At 29.3% G+C, this 16,446-nt stretch overlaps 1 protein-coding gene across 1 annotated transcript in view; it reads left to right on the top strand.

Moving 5' to 3' along the window:
- The first annotated feature begins 47 nt into the window (after positions 1-47).
- LOC142329428 (FK506-binding protein 15-like) overlaps positions 48-16,446 on the top strand; it is a 60,082-nt gene continuing 43,683 nt past the window's right edge. The window contains exons 1-4 of the mRNA XM_075374049.1: positions 48-475; positions 5,278-5,526; positions 10,954-11,098; positions 12,410-12,508. Of these exons, the coding sequence (XP_075230164.1) occupies positions 438-475; positions 5,278-5,526; positions 10,954-11,098; positions 12,410-12,508 (531 nt within the window). The 5' untranslated portion in view covers positions 48-437. The remainder of the gene's footprint in view (positions 476-5,277; positions 5,527-10,953; positions 11,099-12,409; positions 12,509-16,446) is intronic.

Here is a 16,446-nt window from a genome sequence, read left to right on the forward strand (position 1 = left end):
GGGACAGTTGCTACAGATTACCGTCCTCTAACGTGATCAGCTGTTCAGTGATGATTCAAAATAGTTGAAACAGGTGCGACTTCTTTTGGAGATTACTGTGTGACAGGCTTGGTAGTTAGGTATAATTCACATTTTTGTTAAAAGTATGGAAAGTTGCAGTTATTCTATTATGACTTAACCTTATCGTTTCTAGACAGTTCGTAAATATGTTATTTTTCTGTTTAATATTTTACAACACAATCGTTTTATTTTGATCGTATCAATGTCGGATAAAAAAAGTTTTTTTTAGTTTGAAAGTAATCATGAAATTTTTGAGTGACGTTTATGTTTTGTATTTTGAATAACGTAAAGTTGTTATTAGAAGTGAGGATAACCTACATTGTAATAAAAAGTTCTCATTTGTTTCGTTACTTTTGAAAATTTTTACTCTTACAAATATGTTTTCTGCTAATAAAGATTCGGATTTAAGTGCAGGGTAAGATGATTTGTTTTATTTATCTTTTGATTATTTGTTTACTTTTCTTGAATTAGCTGTTTTTTGTCTTAAATAATGAAAGTTTGCATAGGTATGTTTATATTATGTAATGTGTATAGTGCACATCCTGAATAGTGGAATAGAATTACTAAAATAAGCCAATTTTTGTGGCCACATTAATTTACTTGATGAGTTTTTAGTAGAATCAAAATTGTTAGCATTAATTTTTAGACATTCAGTTGAGCTAATGGTAAGATTTATCTTTTCACTATCAGACTGACCATAACTATTACTTAAATATTTTAAAGGCTTCATTTTCTAATATGACGGTGAATAAGCTCTGTGTTGTAATGAAATGCTTTTCTATATCTACTTTATCTTTTTTAACTGTGTATTGTTATTTGTCAGTAGAACTTTGTGTAGTTTAGTCATTTCAATTTAATTGATTGACAAACATAATTAAAAAGAACAGTTGTTTTTTTTCTTGTAGTTGGATGGTTCAAGATGTGTACAAGTGTTTTTTTCATTGTTGAGTATATTTTTAAATTATATTTTTATGAGTTTGCAATAAAAGAAATAATAACTTTTAACTTTATTTAAATAATTTTTTAAAATAGTAACATTAAATATAACACTGATAAAAAAAAAAATTTTATGTTTCTCTAAATGTGATATGATTTCTTGAATTGCTTTTTTTGTGTACATTACAGATCTATAAATACAATTTTTCTATCATCCTTAGTTTTAAATAAATTACGCTTCAAAAAAATTAAGGGAAAATGTAGTTAAAATTTCTAAAAAAATTATAATTTTGCATGGCCATAGCTATGTTAGAATGATTTCACTGATGCTTTTCTTTTATAAATAGCCTCATGCACATCCTAAATTAATGTCCAACAGTAGTCGGCTAGCAAGTTAGTATTCCATTTCCCTTTATTTTGTATTCCTTTTATTGGCTTTACATCATCAAAATGTCTTGGTGGAAACGTTTTTGTCACTTACGTCTCCAAGGTTATCCAGGAAAAAATCCAGATGTGAGTAAAGGAAATTTATTTTCAAAGACATATTAATCCCATAGCTCTGAATAAAGTAAGAAGTTGATTAACAATATCATGGTAATTGCCGAATTTTTGTTTGCCAAGAATATTTTTGCAAATATCAACTTTCTTATTTGAGAACCAACAATCATTCCTTCTTTAATTTTTCCTTCACTTACATTCAGAAATTTCTGCCTGATGTACAAAATTATGGGACTGTCCTTCTTCATTGCTTTTACAAAATTTTTCATTAGTCCAGCTTGATATGGAGAGGGGGTAAAAATATTTTTTTGCGTTCAACTAAGGGCTCATGAATAATATTTTTCCTATTTGGAGTTAAGTTGTCTTGTTTTTCCCACTTTGCTAACATAATGTTTATCCCTAGCTCGGCTGTCCCATTCACAAAGAAAACACATGTACTTAGTATAGCCTAAGTGCATGCTTAACAAAATAGCTATAACTTTCAAAACACCACATATGTTCCAGCTATGTTTTTTATAATTTATTCTTTCAAGAACATCTTTCATGACATCATATGCCTGTTTCAAATTAATACCATAAGCGATTGGTATCAAAGGATATTTGTTACCATTGTGTAGTAGAACCACTTTTAAACTATACTTTGACGAATCTATGAAAAGGCACCATTCCTCAGGTTTATGAACTTGCTCTAAGTGCAACATAAGCTCATCAATATTTGTGCAATAGAGCAAATTATTTTCATCAATAAAGTACTGAGAAAGTTTTTTTTGTCGGCTTCAAAAGCCTGAAATTTTTTTATTATTATTTTTTTTTTTGTAAATTCCAACCTTTGCAGGCTTGATCCTAACAGTTCAGCTTGATTTTTTGATAAATTTAAATCCCTAACCAAGTTATTTAATTCATCTTGCAATATAAGATGTGGCTTATTGGAAGATAATTCAAAATCAAAATCATTGTTGTCTTCTTCAGTGCTGCCTGATTCTTCATCGCTGCTTTCGAAACATACATTCTCAGGTGGCTCAGGAACTGGAATAATTTCACTGTCAGGTACAGGCCTGATTGCAGATTGCAATGAAGGATATTTTACAGTATGTTTAGATTCTATCATAGAAATTCCAGTCACACTTGTTAAACAAAAGTAACAATTGGTTACATGATCCTTTGGTTCATGCCAAACCATAGGTACACCAAATGGCAAAGCCTTCTGTGTACCTTTCAGCCATCCTCTTAAATATACAGAACAATTAGTGCATACTATATGAAGAGCCCACGTCTTATCCTAATCACCAATTTTACACTGAAAGTACAAATGATATGCTTTTTTAATTAAAGTTGTAATGTTTTTTCTGTTTTATTTTATGGGAAACTCATACACAACAAAAAGCATCCACATCATTTACACAATTTCGAGGCATTATGGCACTGCACTGTTAACAAACTTAAGACAGCAATAAGACTGATCAGAATTAATTCATTCCTAAATCCAGTGCTTAATACAAACAACACAGCTGTGTTTTCAGCTACATGTTTTGACCTGCACAGACATGATTAATCTCGTCCACGAAGGCTCACTCTTCAGTATTAGATATGATGTTATAATATGTGACTATCTATGATTTAATTCTTTGTCTAGTAATGTTTATTTATAGATTACAAATTATGTTAACAAAGTTAAACAATAAAAAATGAGCTAACAAAATACAATATAGGAACTTAAAATGTTAACTATATGTTGAAAAATGAAAAAAATTACTTTAATTAAAATTAAAATTTAAATTACTTTAATTTAATTAAATTTTAAATAAAATGTTTCAAAAATGGTGAGTGAGAGAAAAATTTTGAGTTCATATTTCTTTTCATCATCAAAAAACAGTTTAAAATCATATATTGCATGTTAGAAAACAAAAATTATGTTTATCAGTGTAATCAGCAAATCCATCTTTAAAATACCAGATCACAATTATTTTCGTGTAATATAACATTATACATAAGCATATGAGAAAAGGCGTTATTATGCTTCAGTTGTTGTTTTTAATAAATTAGTAATTCACTTAAAAGAGTTTGGAAATCTATTAATTAAAAGATTTTACTTTTACAGAAGCTTATTACTTGTTAAAACAAAAAAGCTAAATTTAATGTACCTGTGTTTAATGTGAAAAAGTAATATTACAAATGTCATTAACACCTTCTAAATTGTTTTTTTATTTTTAACCTATGCAATTTTTTAATTATTTTAACTTACATTTTTTTTTTTAATTTTTGTTTTGTTTAGTATTTATAATTATTAGTACGGACTTTAAACATTTGTTTTCTTTTATATACACACACAAACTTATTTATTATTTTTGAAGCCTGACAAACCCTTTGTCTCGGTTTCCTTTAATCCATCCAAGCAGATGTATCAAGTTCCTGTTATCTGTGGAGTAGCAGAATAGTACAACTACATATTTCTAATGTGATCTACATAATTTATCATATGGTACCAGTCAGAATAAAATATTTACTCATAACTTTTATTGGTGGAAGTATAAAATGTTTCATTACATTAATGGTTATGTTTGCGATTACTGATTAACATGGCATGTTAGATACTGTAAAACTGATAAAAATGTTTATTAGTTATTGTTGAGATCCAGGTTTTAGCCAGTGAATAAACAGAGTATTAATAATAACTATATTTATTAATACTAATAATAAAAGGAAATAAACTACATTGCTGAGTTGTGTTCAGCACATCCGTGCTATATGGCAATTAAAACCAGTCTTTGTGTAGTGTCGAAACATCACCTGACTCAACACTCTAATACATACATTAACCAATAGATATCACCACTTGGCCTATTATAGGAATAGTAAAAGTATCTTGTACTTAACAGTTGTAATCAAAATAGTGTCATGGCCCCACTCATTTATTATAGTCTAAGGGATCAGTTTGATATTTGGTTATGATGGACCTAAGGTTGAATATTACCTAAATTTCAATGAGCTTGGCATAGTAATATGTAATAATTAACTTCACACCTTTTCTATAGCTGTTGTACCTTGTTGACTCTTGGATTTTTATCAGAAACATCATTGAACCCTTAATATGTAGGCCTATGAATAAATCTTAAAATTAATTGAAGAGATAACATTCACAGTGATGTACTTGTACTTACAAGGCTGGATACAAGCATGGATTTAGTAATGATTATCAAATGGAAAAAGCTGTAATGCTTTTTGCATATAGTGATAAGACTTCTAAAGAACTGTCAACTTTCAGGTCATATTAAAAAGGAAAACAGCGGAAAGCTGAGGTACAGGTCCATAGAAAATTTCATGGTTAAAGAGTTTAAGATAGTAGTTTTCCAGGCCAACTACAACATAATTTTATAGTTGCCCAGTTGGTTATCAACATTCAATAACAGATGGCTACATAAAGATGAAGAATAAAATACCAAAAGTAGATTTGCCATATATATTTATTACTCAAGTAGTGTATGTAATATCTCCCTTTAAACTGTGGTTACTATTATTATTTTTTTTTAATGAAAGATTTAATTTTACTTGTCATCTTCTATCTTAAAGTAGCTCTAACTAAGGAATATTTATACTTTTTTTTATAAATATCTAATATGAGTAAAATGAGATTTATTTAAGTTGAATTTGTTTTAAATGAGCAATGATTAACTGCTTAATTTTTCTTGTTTATAGATTATGTAGGTCTAATCATTTTTATAAATAATTCATTTAGGAACATTATTATAATCAAAAAGCTAATACTAGTTTTTTTTTTTTATATAGACATACATTAGCATCAGTATTTGCTGCACCAAAGAATACAGAATTGGAAACTTCGTATGATTTTGATAGTAACATTTCAAAATTACCTGTTTCCAATATTGCAACTTTAGCAAGCAATAATCAGCCACAATCAGTGCCTGCTGGTTTTACTCCTTGTTGTTCATCAACGCCGACCAGTAGTACTAATAGTCAATCTTCTAATCCATCGCTTAAGTTGTTTCTTGTTAAAGTTGTTCAGTGTTTTATATTGTAAGTAGTAATAATTTTACTCATGTCAATGTTGTGTATTTAATAGTATAACTTATTTTATGCATCTGTTAATTTTAGGTATATTTACACCAAACATGAATCACCCTTCAGTGTATTTTTGTTCATTGCTGGAAGTGATTTCTAGAAAGTACATTTAAATTTTTTGAGATGTTATTTTACCATTACTATTTTCGTTTACATGGTGTATAGTAAAATACAACAAAAGTTGTCAGGAGTTCATTATGACATAGCATGGTTATCATTATAGCATAAAAACTAACTGTTGATGAATACATTAAATAAACTTGCAGCGATTGTGTTCTACTAATGAAAAGTTCATTTGACACTTAACATCAAATAAAATAAATTTTAAAATTAGTTATCTATACTTATAAAACTTCATCATTATGTACTCATGAAACTGTAATTACAGATTTGACACCGTAAATTCAGTCCTCCTCTAAATCAAATATATATCTAGATTACTTCCCCTGCTGAATGGAATCAATGTATTTGATACATTTTTCTCAGTATGTTAAATATCGGAATGTATAATATGTTTCTATAAACAAAACTGTAAAATCAGTCATTTACTGCATGTAGAGTTAGTCTTTCTGTCAAAAGATAAAAGAAATTGAATGACTAAAACTATGGTAACAAACCTGTCTACAGAAACTATTAGAGAATATAGTGTGCTGTGCTGTGTGATGCTTTTACTACTGCATAAGTTGTGTTGGGTTTTGAAAATAAAACTCTTATAAAATGTAATATATGTTTGGTTTAGTGTATTTTCTGCCAAACATTAGCTTTCTACAGTTAAAATGAATTTAATGAAATCTGAAAAGGAATTCTAATTACAGATATTTTAATTCAGTAATTTAAAATAAACTACAAAGATTCAATATCAAGTAAACTACGAGGGTCGGCTGATAAATTTTGTACACTAGTGTGCTAGATGGAGACAAAAGGTACTATCGAGTTTGGCTTGGTAACACATGATGGCTAAAATCCCCCTCTACAAATCTGCGATAATGCATTGAAATTCGTTTACCAGTTTGTTTTCAGTACCAGTTAAAATGGAATTGAGTGAGGCCAATATGTCAACACGGTTAAAACAGAGGTCAAATTTTTAACAGCAGAAAATGTGAATCCTATGAATATTTTTCATCGTTTAAAAGTGGTTTATGGTAGTGAAACTGTTGACAGGAGTACTGTGAATAGGTGGGTGTTGAAATTTTATGAATGTGAAGCTGGTAATGTGGCAATTGAGGACGCACCTCACAGCCGACAACCAGTTTCTGTGACTGACAAGAAACATCGAAAGGAGGTGGATGATTTGCTTCAAAATGACCGGTGAATCACCAAGCAACACATTGTTATTCAGTTAGGTTTACCTAAAGAATGAGTAGGCCATATTATGGAGCAATTTATTACCGTAAAATCTGTGCACAATGGGTACCACGCAAACTCTCTGATGGCTTTCCACAAGCTGAAGTTTGAGCATATTCCGCATCCGCCAAACTCACCAGATTTGGCTTCATGCAACTTCCACTTCTTCCCTCATCTCAAGAAGGATCTCAAAGGTAATCACTACACCACGGATGACGAGGTGAAGGAAGCTGTGGCTATTTGGATCCGAGAAAGACCGCCAGAAATTTTCAGTGATGGAATGCAAAAACTTATCACATATTGGGAAAAGTATAAACAGGGATTATATAGAAAAATAAATATTGCATTTTGTAGCTAAATTATTGTACTTTTAATCATTTTTTATTTCATTCCAATATCTGTTTTCATTCCCATGCTACGCATATGTGTGCAAAATTTATCAGCCGAGCCTCGTAATTTTGGAGGAAGTCTACAAAATAAGCTTACAAAAAATTACAAACTAAATGTTTTAATTTTTGGGATAAATGTACACTTGGGATACTGTCAGATAATATTTATCTTTTGCTTTAGTCTAGCTGGCATTATTATTAGCTACTGTTAATGGTAGAATGTTGTAATGGGTATTGCAGTGATTTGTTTGCTCTTACAAGAAGTGGTATTATTATTGATTCTTTACTGGCCTAACTCTATTTTATTTTGGTGGAACGTTGCAGGGTGGCAACTATACTCCTCAGACTTGTGAGTCATGAGGAGGTAGTGTTTAAATTAGAGGGGCTTATGACAATCTGCTCCAGAAACAAAGGTTATCCAAATACTTTGAAGTTACATATTTAACAAGAATTTTGTTAAAGATCCTGCATATTTTGTTCCGTTCAGTATTCCATCAATGAGGTGTAATACTGAACAATGGTAGAAAGAAGTGCAGCGTAATTGTGTGAGTTAGATTACATTGTACTTACCGATTGGTAGATAAAATGGGTAATGTTTGGGTATTCAAGCACCTAATGAAGAATGAAGCTGTAGAGATAAATTAGCAGAAATCAGACCCAACCTCAGTCAATACGTTTTTAACTGCCTACTAATGTAATTATGGAGTTTGTACAAGTGACTAACTTCTGGCTAGCAGGGCAATCAGGTCACCTAATAATTAATTGTATCACTTTGATGCACTTTATTCCTTTTCTAACACAAAATTAATGCAAATCCTCGTTTCCATCATTTTCATACAAAATAAATCACCACTCGTAATAAAATCTCCTAATTACTCAGCTGCCAAATTTGAACTACACATTTAATATGGCTGAAAATATAATTGATATGCATTATAAACAGTGCTGCCATCATGTGGAAAAATACAAACTCATTCAAAAAAGACAGAATACATAATTAAAAAACTCTAGTTTTTTATCACATCATTTGAAGCCCAGCATTAGGGATTTTGTTCTGACACATACCACCATTTTTTTTTGACAGGCCATGCTGTTTTACATAATTCTCTTGGCATAACCCAAACCCAAGTAGGTGGTATATACCATTGCTAAATGCAAAAATAATAATAATAATAAATCAGGATTAATATTCACTTTTAATAGTCTTATTTTAAAAAATAACTTACAAATATTATATATCTTATGAGTTGTCGTTTTGAAAGAATAAAAAAACATTAACATCCAGCTAAGAAAACTTCTTAAAAAATTTACTATGTTAAAAGAAAGAATTATATATATATATATATATATTTAGAAATTATTTCTAAAGCCTAACTTGATATTTGCCAGTATAGTATATTAAAAATGTTTGATGTTTGCCCACATGACTACCTCGTACACCTATTAAATTACATATATACATCTTTAAAAGTATGTAAAATGTTATTTCACTAATAACTTATGATTTTTTTTCTTATTGTTATTGAATAATTATTTATTATATATATATTTTTTTTAACTAACATGGGTATTAATTATTAATAAATCAGTATATTTAAATTAAAGAAAAAAGAAGATGACGACTGATTCGAACCAATGTGCCTTCCCTTCTAAGATCCAAATATTTCATTAATAAAAATTTTATTTGGCTATAACTCTGGAACTAATGAAAATAAGTACCATTTATGGTATATCGTTGAAAAGCTCTCAATGAGGGCTTATTACTGCAGTTAAGAAAAAGTCCAAAATCAAATTTTTTTTATTTTGGGCTTTTTTGGACACTTTTGGTTCAGTTGATTGCAGTCCCAAAGGGAGGTGCACAACTAGATCTTATAACAATCCTAAATCCAAAATTTCAACATCCTGCAGCTAATCGTTTTTAAGTTATGCAAGATTCATACATATGTACCTACAGACGTCACGCTGAAAATAGTCAAATTCGATTCAGGGATGGTGAAAATCGATATTTTCATTGAAATCTGAAAACTGAAATTTTTTTGCGATCACAATACTTTCTTTACTTCATACAAGGAAGTAAAAAGAAAAATCATCAAATAAAAGGAAAATTACATGATGTGTGTGAGAGTGTTATGGTTGTAAAAGTTGCTAACAGTAGATTCATAATCTGATAATGTTACTAGACAAAATCAAGTCTCATTGATTATCATAAAACTAATTTATATAATAGAATCTTTGTGTAAAAAATATACTGGTATGATATAAAATTTATGTTTAAAAGTTAGTAAGAAAAATAATTTGTAACCTATTTATTGCCACCTCAAGTGTGTAAGATGTTCAGTTGAAATTTTTCATGAGTTTCCTTTGTGCTTCAGATCGCTGCTTGATATATATATATATATATATATATATATATACTATAGCGTATGTAATATCCGAAGGGGGTCATTAGTGCACGTTACATCCCCTCCACTGCTCTTAACTTCACTCGGTGACTTCTTCTCTTACCACCAGCCACAAAGGTAGTGTATTCCAAAAGTCACATCCATTAATTTGCAATGACTTGCACCGTATCCATTGTATATTACTGTTATAGTGATGAAATATGTTTTGGTAATTTTTTATTACAAATAAAATTATTTATGCCTAATATTTTGTTCAAGATATATATGAAGTAATTTATTTATTGAAAGTATATGTTTTGTTTTTTTTTCAAGTATGATAACTAAGGATTTGCTATAAATAAACAGAAACAGTGATGTAATACAAAAGTATGTGAAATAAGTTGTTCATTTAGGCTATAATGTTACGATTTTCTCTGATGTGGCGTAGTTATTTACAAAAGTTATTTCTAAATAGCACATACACACCAATAACTAATATTCTTTTGAGCTTTGTAGGCCTACAAAACTACAAAATAAAAACATTAAATTGTACAAAAAAATACATAAATAAAGTGTTAAAGAAACCTAACTAACAGTAATATAATTATAATCATTATTAAATTTATTATTAAAAAAAAATTATGAATACTACCAATATTAAGTTCATACTATAATAAACGTAAAATTAATTTAAGTAATTAATAAAAACGTTAATTCATATTATACTTTATAAACATAAAACGTAAAATAATTTTATACAAAATAATTTATGTAGTAGCTTAAATAAATAAATAAATACAGTAGAATAAATAAATAACACCAAAATAAATGAATATGGTAGAATAAGAAAAATAAAAATAAGTACAAGCAATATCATTTTGAGGTCTTGCTTTTGTAACAACCAGTAGCATGTGTTCCTCATGCTGGTTATAGGAGTGGGGTAGAGGAGCTTATAGGGAGGACCTGCCTTTAGATTTTAAATACACTATAGGAACAGTATGAAGTTTGATTAATAAATAAATTTAATTAACAGGATTTAAAGCCAGAACACATTAGGATTTAGTAATAAAATGAATTTTAAACCTTACCACAATAAATTTTAAAATAGAAAAAATGCCACAGCAAGAAAATGTTATAAATATTTTTAAATAGAGTCAGGCTTTTACAGTTATTTTACTTTTGTTTGCTGTTTTAATTGGTAATTATTCTATTGATTTGTCTTATGGGCATAATATAGTGTTTATATTTTAGTTTTTTTTTTCTTTCAGTAAGGATAGTAAATATACTTCATATGGTAGACTAGCAGCAGCATTTTTAGGGAATACTGATATAAAACATTTTCAAATTATTTTATATCGTGATAAGAAAGATCATATTACGCGATCATATGTCACAAGTAAATACTGGTTTGGTGTAAGTATAATTAATAAATTATATAATTTTTACTGATAGTTCTGATGATTATAGGCAACACTAAAATACCAGCAAAAGCTGTATAAAAGCTCTACAAAATTATACAGGATGTATTTCTCTAATTCATTGAAATTCAATTATATCACATACTTCTGAGGATTAAAAACTAAAACAGCCTCATAAAGACTCGTCTAGAAAACTATATTTCATATTTATCAATATTAAATATATATTAACCTATCGGTTAATCAAAAGTTAAACAATATATAAAACTCAGATATTTAAAGATAGAAGCTTCATGATTTTTTCAATACTATTCTTTCATTCTTGTAATTTTTTGTTGAGATAAATATCACTAAACAGCAAATAGTTTCAACCTTATTAGAGATAGAATAATCTTCCCATCACTTGTAGTTTTATTTTTAAAATTTAATTGCAACTATTCCCCATAAGCTACCATACTAAATTTTATGATTGTAGGGTAAACTTACTGAGATATAAAACCAAAAAGTAATTTACCAACATATTACATACTTGCATGTATTCAGAGCTTTTTTTTCATTTATTCACTCTGCAAGGTAAACTCGGTTATAGAGATCATTAACTTTATTATGATATTTTTATAACCAAGATTTAGTATTTTTACAATCATTGGCCTCAAAATATTGAGAATTATATAAAAGTGGAGTACTTTTTTTACAAAGAGCTAAAAAATTTTATGCAACACTGAAAAATAAAGACTGAATTTTGAACTGAGAATAGTCATGTATAATAATGTGACATTTATTTTTTAATAATAGGCAACATATTCAAAGATTTCTACAGAAACCACCCAGGTTCAGGATTCCCATGCAGAGTAGCAGAGTATACGATTGAAGTATTATGCCATTCTCCAGATACTCTCAGTAGAAATGATGTGAGGATGATGGAATATACACTTGACTGTGGACTATCTGCCTGCATGATTACTCTCATATTTTATTTAGGTTTTTTTTTTTGCGTAAGTTAAATCATATACAGATTTGTTAGATTACTAGCAATACATGAAAAAGCCTCTCAGTGGCTGTGACCTAAGAACAATGGCAGTAGAAACTTAAGGATCAACAAATTAACCTTTTTATGGAAAAAAGAAAACAGATCTTTCTTTTCAGTCTAATGAAATTTTTAATTTATTTCTAAATTGGTGAATTAATCATTAGGTATCTTATTTTATTTTACTATTATCTCTCAGTGTAATTATAGGATTAATTTCATTGATATAATATAAATTCATTTTATCATAATATTATGATTCCTTTTTTTCATTTTTAGGTGCAGGAAAATAATTATGTTTCATTTTTTGATTGCAACAATGTTATATGGACTTTAATGTTCGATTCAAAATGTGATCTTGCAGAATTTTGTATTGAAGTAAGTAGTGGGCAGACATAAATAAATAAATGTTTATTCTGATCAAAACAAAAATTCATTATGTAGGTCACATCAGTATAAGGTAAATTTAAATATAAAAATAAATTATAAGATAAAAAAAGATGTGTTAAAAGTTTCTTTTAATTATTTAAATACAAACATAAAATAATGTTAAGGTAAATTACATTAAATATAATATATTACTATAAAATAATTCAAAATTCAGAAGCTGCTATTGAAGATTATTTTGATCACAGTTTATATTCACATTGACGGCATCCAGTTATTGTTGTCATAGAAGAAAATCTTTTAATTGTATTTTAATTAAGCTATGGAAAAAATTTTTACTACATTTTAAAAAGGGAATCAGAAGCATATTAAGGTGCTTTCTTGTAAGATGTATATTATGTTGAATTATACTGAAACAGTTCCATCATCTGGTTTGGTCAAGAAGGTGGATATTATTTTTTAAGAATAAGTGACCACTCTTTTTAGCAAGATTGCACATTCATAAATATAAACACAAGGCCAAGATAATAATATATTTAATTTTATAAATGTAGGTCTACAAGATTCATACTTATGGGTGCCAGATAATTTTCTGATCACCCATTTTTATTAAAAAACCATTCTGAATTTTTGAGAGTCCCAAAAAATAACATAATACTTTATACAAGAATGTATGTAGGCATAATAAATATTTAATAATGATTTCAAGCATAGCATTCTATTGATATCACTCTAGAGCAAAACATTGCAGCTTAATTTCATTACAAACAAAATCAATTTGATCATTTTATAAGAATTTGTTATTTAATAAAACATCCAGAAATTTCACTTTATGGGCAACAGAGCACTGTCTTTATCATTAATAGGAATTTTATCCATTTGATCAGCAATATTATGCCTACTTGAGAAGCACAATGCCAATTGTTTTATCTATATTTAAAGTTAGATGGTTACAATCTATCCATTAAATATGTTTTTTAGTTCTTATCATACAACTTTCAGTTCCTTTTAAATAATTGTCATCAGATGTAATTATGTTATCTGCAAAAAGGATTTCAATGAATGGTTTCAGATTTTGAGTAAATCTCATTAATAAAGAAGGCACGTGACCAAGAACACTTCCCTGAGGCACTCCATATTCTGTATCTTTAAGTGAGAATCTAAATTTTTACATGTCTATTCTTACCAAAAGATGAAGTTTTAACTACTTGTTTATGGTTGGTATAACATGACTAACCAATTGTAAGCAGCTCCTCTGGTACCATAGCCACTTACTTTTTTCATCAGTAAAAATATGGAATTAAATCAAAAGCTTTATTGAAATTGAAAATGGAATCTTTTTGTTATCTATAGAATATAAAAATTTTCCAGAAACTGGGAAATTGCTGTTAGTAGACATTTTTTTCCTAAAACTATGCTGAAATTTTATTATTACGGTATGCTTTTAAGATAAGTTAAAAGTTAATATTTCATCTTTTTATCAAATACTTTAGAAAATAAGAACAATAACAAAAATTGTCTTATAATTTTATAAATTAAGTGCCAAACATTTTTTAAGGAGTAGAATAACAACAGACTCATTCTTATAAATCTCTTTTATAATGAATAATTTTTATAGTTTCATAGTAACAGGATAATGCATAAAAATAAAACAAAGAAAGAGATACATAAAAGAAGGGTGTGGGTTTTATTATGTAAAACATTTATACCATAAGGTAGAATAGGATGTAAGTAAATAGTAAAAAAATAATATACTTATATCATAAATGTCATTGAAGTAAAATTACAGGGTAACTGATAAACTAGCCTCAGTTTCTCCTCTTCTAGTATTAAACACTATATTTCTTTAAAGTTTATTTATATTGCAAATATCACACATGTAATTATTGTCGATATTACAAAATATTTCATGCTCTGAACTTCTAAAATGTAATTTTTCAATAATATCTTAATTCTAGGTGGAATTAGTTATGGAGGAACTGAAAGATAACTTCAACCACAAGAACTGAAAGATTGTGATTGTAAAAAGAAATAAGATTAGGATTAAATGGAAATTTTTTGAGTGAAATACTGTAGACATATTTTAGTAGAAAAATCATATAATAACAAGAAGGGATGATCTAAGATAACATTTACTTTTATTAGCATTTTTATTAAATTGATTAGTGTTTGCTGTTATTTATCTCAGGTTCCCAGTGTGAATGAGTATTTCTCTTGAAAAAAAGAAAAATTTCTGTTCACAACAGACCCATTTCCTAGAACAGGGGTCTGCAAACTATGGCTCACAGGCCAACACCAGCCCGCGAGTATCACCAATCCGGCACATGGACATGCCCAGAATCCAGCCTGCCATAGTTTGATTACATTGTAAAATTTACAATGTAAGTAAATCATACAAAATAATAATCAGATGTTTTTATTTAATGACCAATTAAGAAACATAATAACTGATTTACATTATGAAATGAAATATTTTGACTGTAATTAATGATATGAGATTTATCCTAAAAACTTACAATAAGTGACATACATAGGTAATTCACATAAAAAAATTAAACATTATACGATTAATGAGATTTATGTAGCTGTAACTTTCCACTGATAATTGTTTGCAGTTGTGGATCAAGTTTATTAGTCACTACTGATATCACTACTATACTTTAGCATGGTTGTAAGTAGTCGTAACAATACATAACACACAGTACGCGCTATCTCTGCCATAATGAAATGTCCTTGACACTTGCCTGTAAGTACCAACCAAAATTGTGAACGGAGCGAAGTCCACCCCCTGCACCATAGATATCTCACTCGCCGACTAGTCCTGAAATGAAAATTTACACATAATTCAAAACTACAGTATGTTAGTATAATGAGCTAGCTAGGTGTTTGCCCTTAGAGTACGAAGGTACTCTCCATAAGGAAAGGTCCTAGAGAAGAGTTGGAACTGAAAGTAAGAGAGAAAGTTGAGGCCTCTGGGACTATTAGAAAGGAGATGTTAAGGGAAGAGAAGGTGACCAGTAGGGTAAAGCCTTCTAAGATGTCTGCCATTAGTATTAGGGATATCTGTCAGGACACAGAAGCAAAAGAAATTATTGACTGTATTAGTGTTGCGTGCAAATCCAGCTGCATGCCTTTAATTGTATCGACCTGGAATGTGGTTTTGCCTGTGGATGAGGTGGCTGCAAGGAGGCTCTACACTCATAAAAGAGTTCAGGTCATGTAGGTCCATTGTAGGGTGGAGGAAGCCAGGAGCTTCAAATGTTGGGGCACCAATCAAGGGGCCGCAAGGTGCAGTGGTCCCAACAGGACGAGCCTTTGTATCAACTGCGGTGAGTAAGGGCACCAGACTAAGGACTGTCAAAGTACAAATAAATGCTTGGTGTGCGGGAATTTAGGTCATAGAGGGCTTGTAAGAAGATCGGCTGTGTGTCTAAGGGAGGGGTCTCCAAAGAATGAACATAACTCAGTACTTGTATTGAGGGGTTATGTTGTGTTTTTGTGTTGTAACTGTGTTATCTGTCGGCATGTTATTTCTTGATGCGTCGGGATGTTTTTCATGTTGTGATTTTCGTGTTTGTTTTTTTTTAGTTTTATAATCATTTTTATTTTGTGGGTTGTAGCCAATAGGGCTGCATTGTTATTGTAAGGCCTCTGTTGTAGTAGTAATTTAAAAAAAAAATTTGGTGTTGTAATGTTATATCATCATGTTGTGTCATGTCGGTGTTATATTTCTTCATTTTCCTGTTTTATGTGGTTTGATCTCTCATTAAAGTAAGAATGAACCAGTTTTCAAACCTGCGCACCCTGATGTTATGTCTAATGGTGATTCCGGGATGGGTAGGAGTACTCCTTATATATATGTATGCATGTCCATATGTATCTCGCATAATTCAAAAACGATTAGCCCTAGAATGTTGAAATTTTGGATT

This window comes from Lycorma delicatula, chromosome 8 (genome assembly GCF_047948215.1).
Source record: "Lycorma delicatula isolate Av1 chromosome 8, ASM4794821v1, whole genome shotgun sequence".
Classification (NCBI taxonomy): domain Eukaryota; kingdom Metazoa; phylum Arthropoda; class Insecta; order Hemiptera; family Fulgoridae; genus Lycorma; species Lycorma delicatula.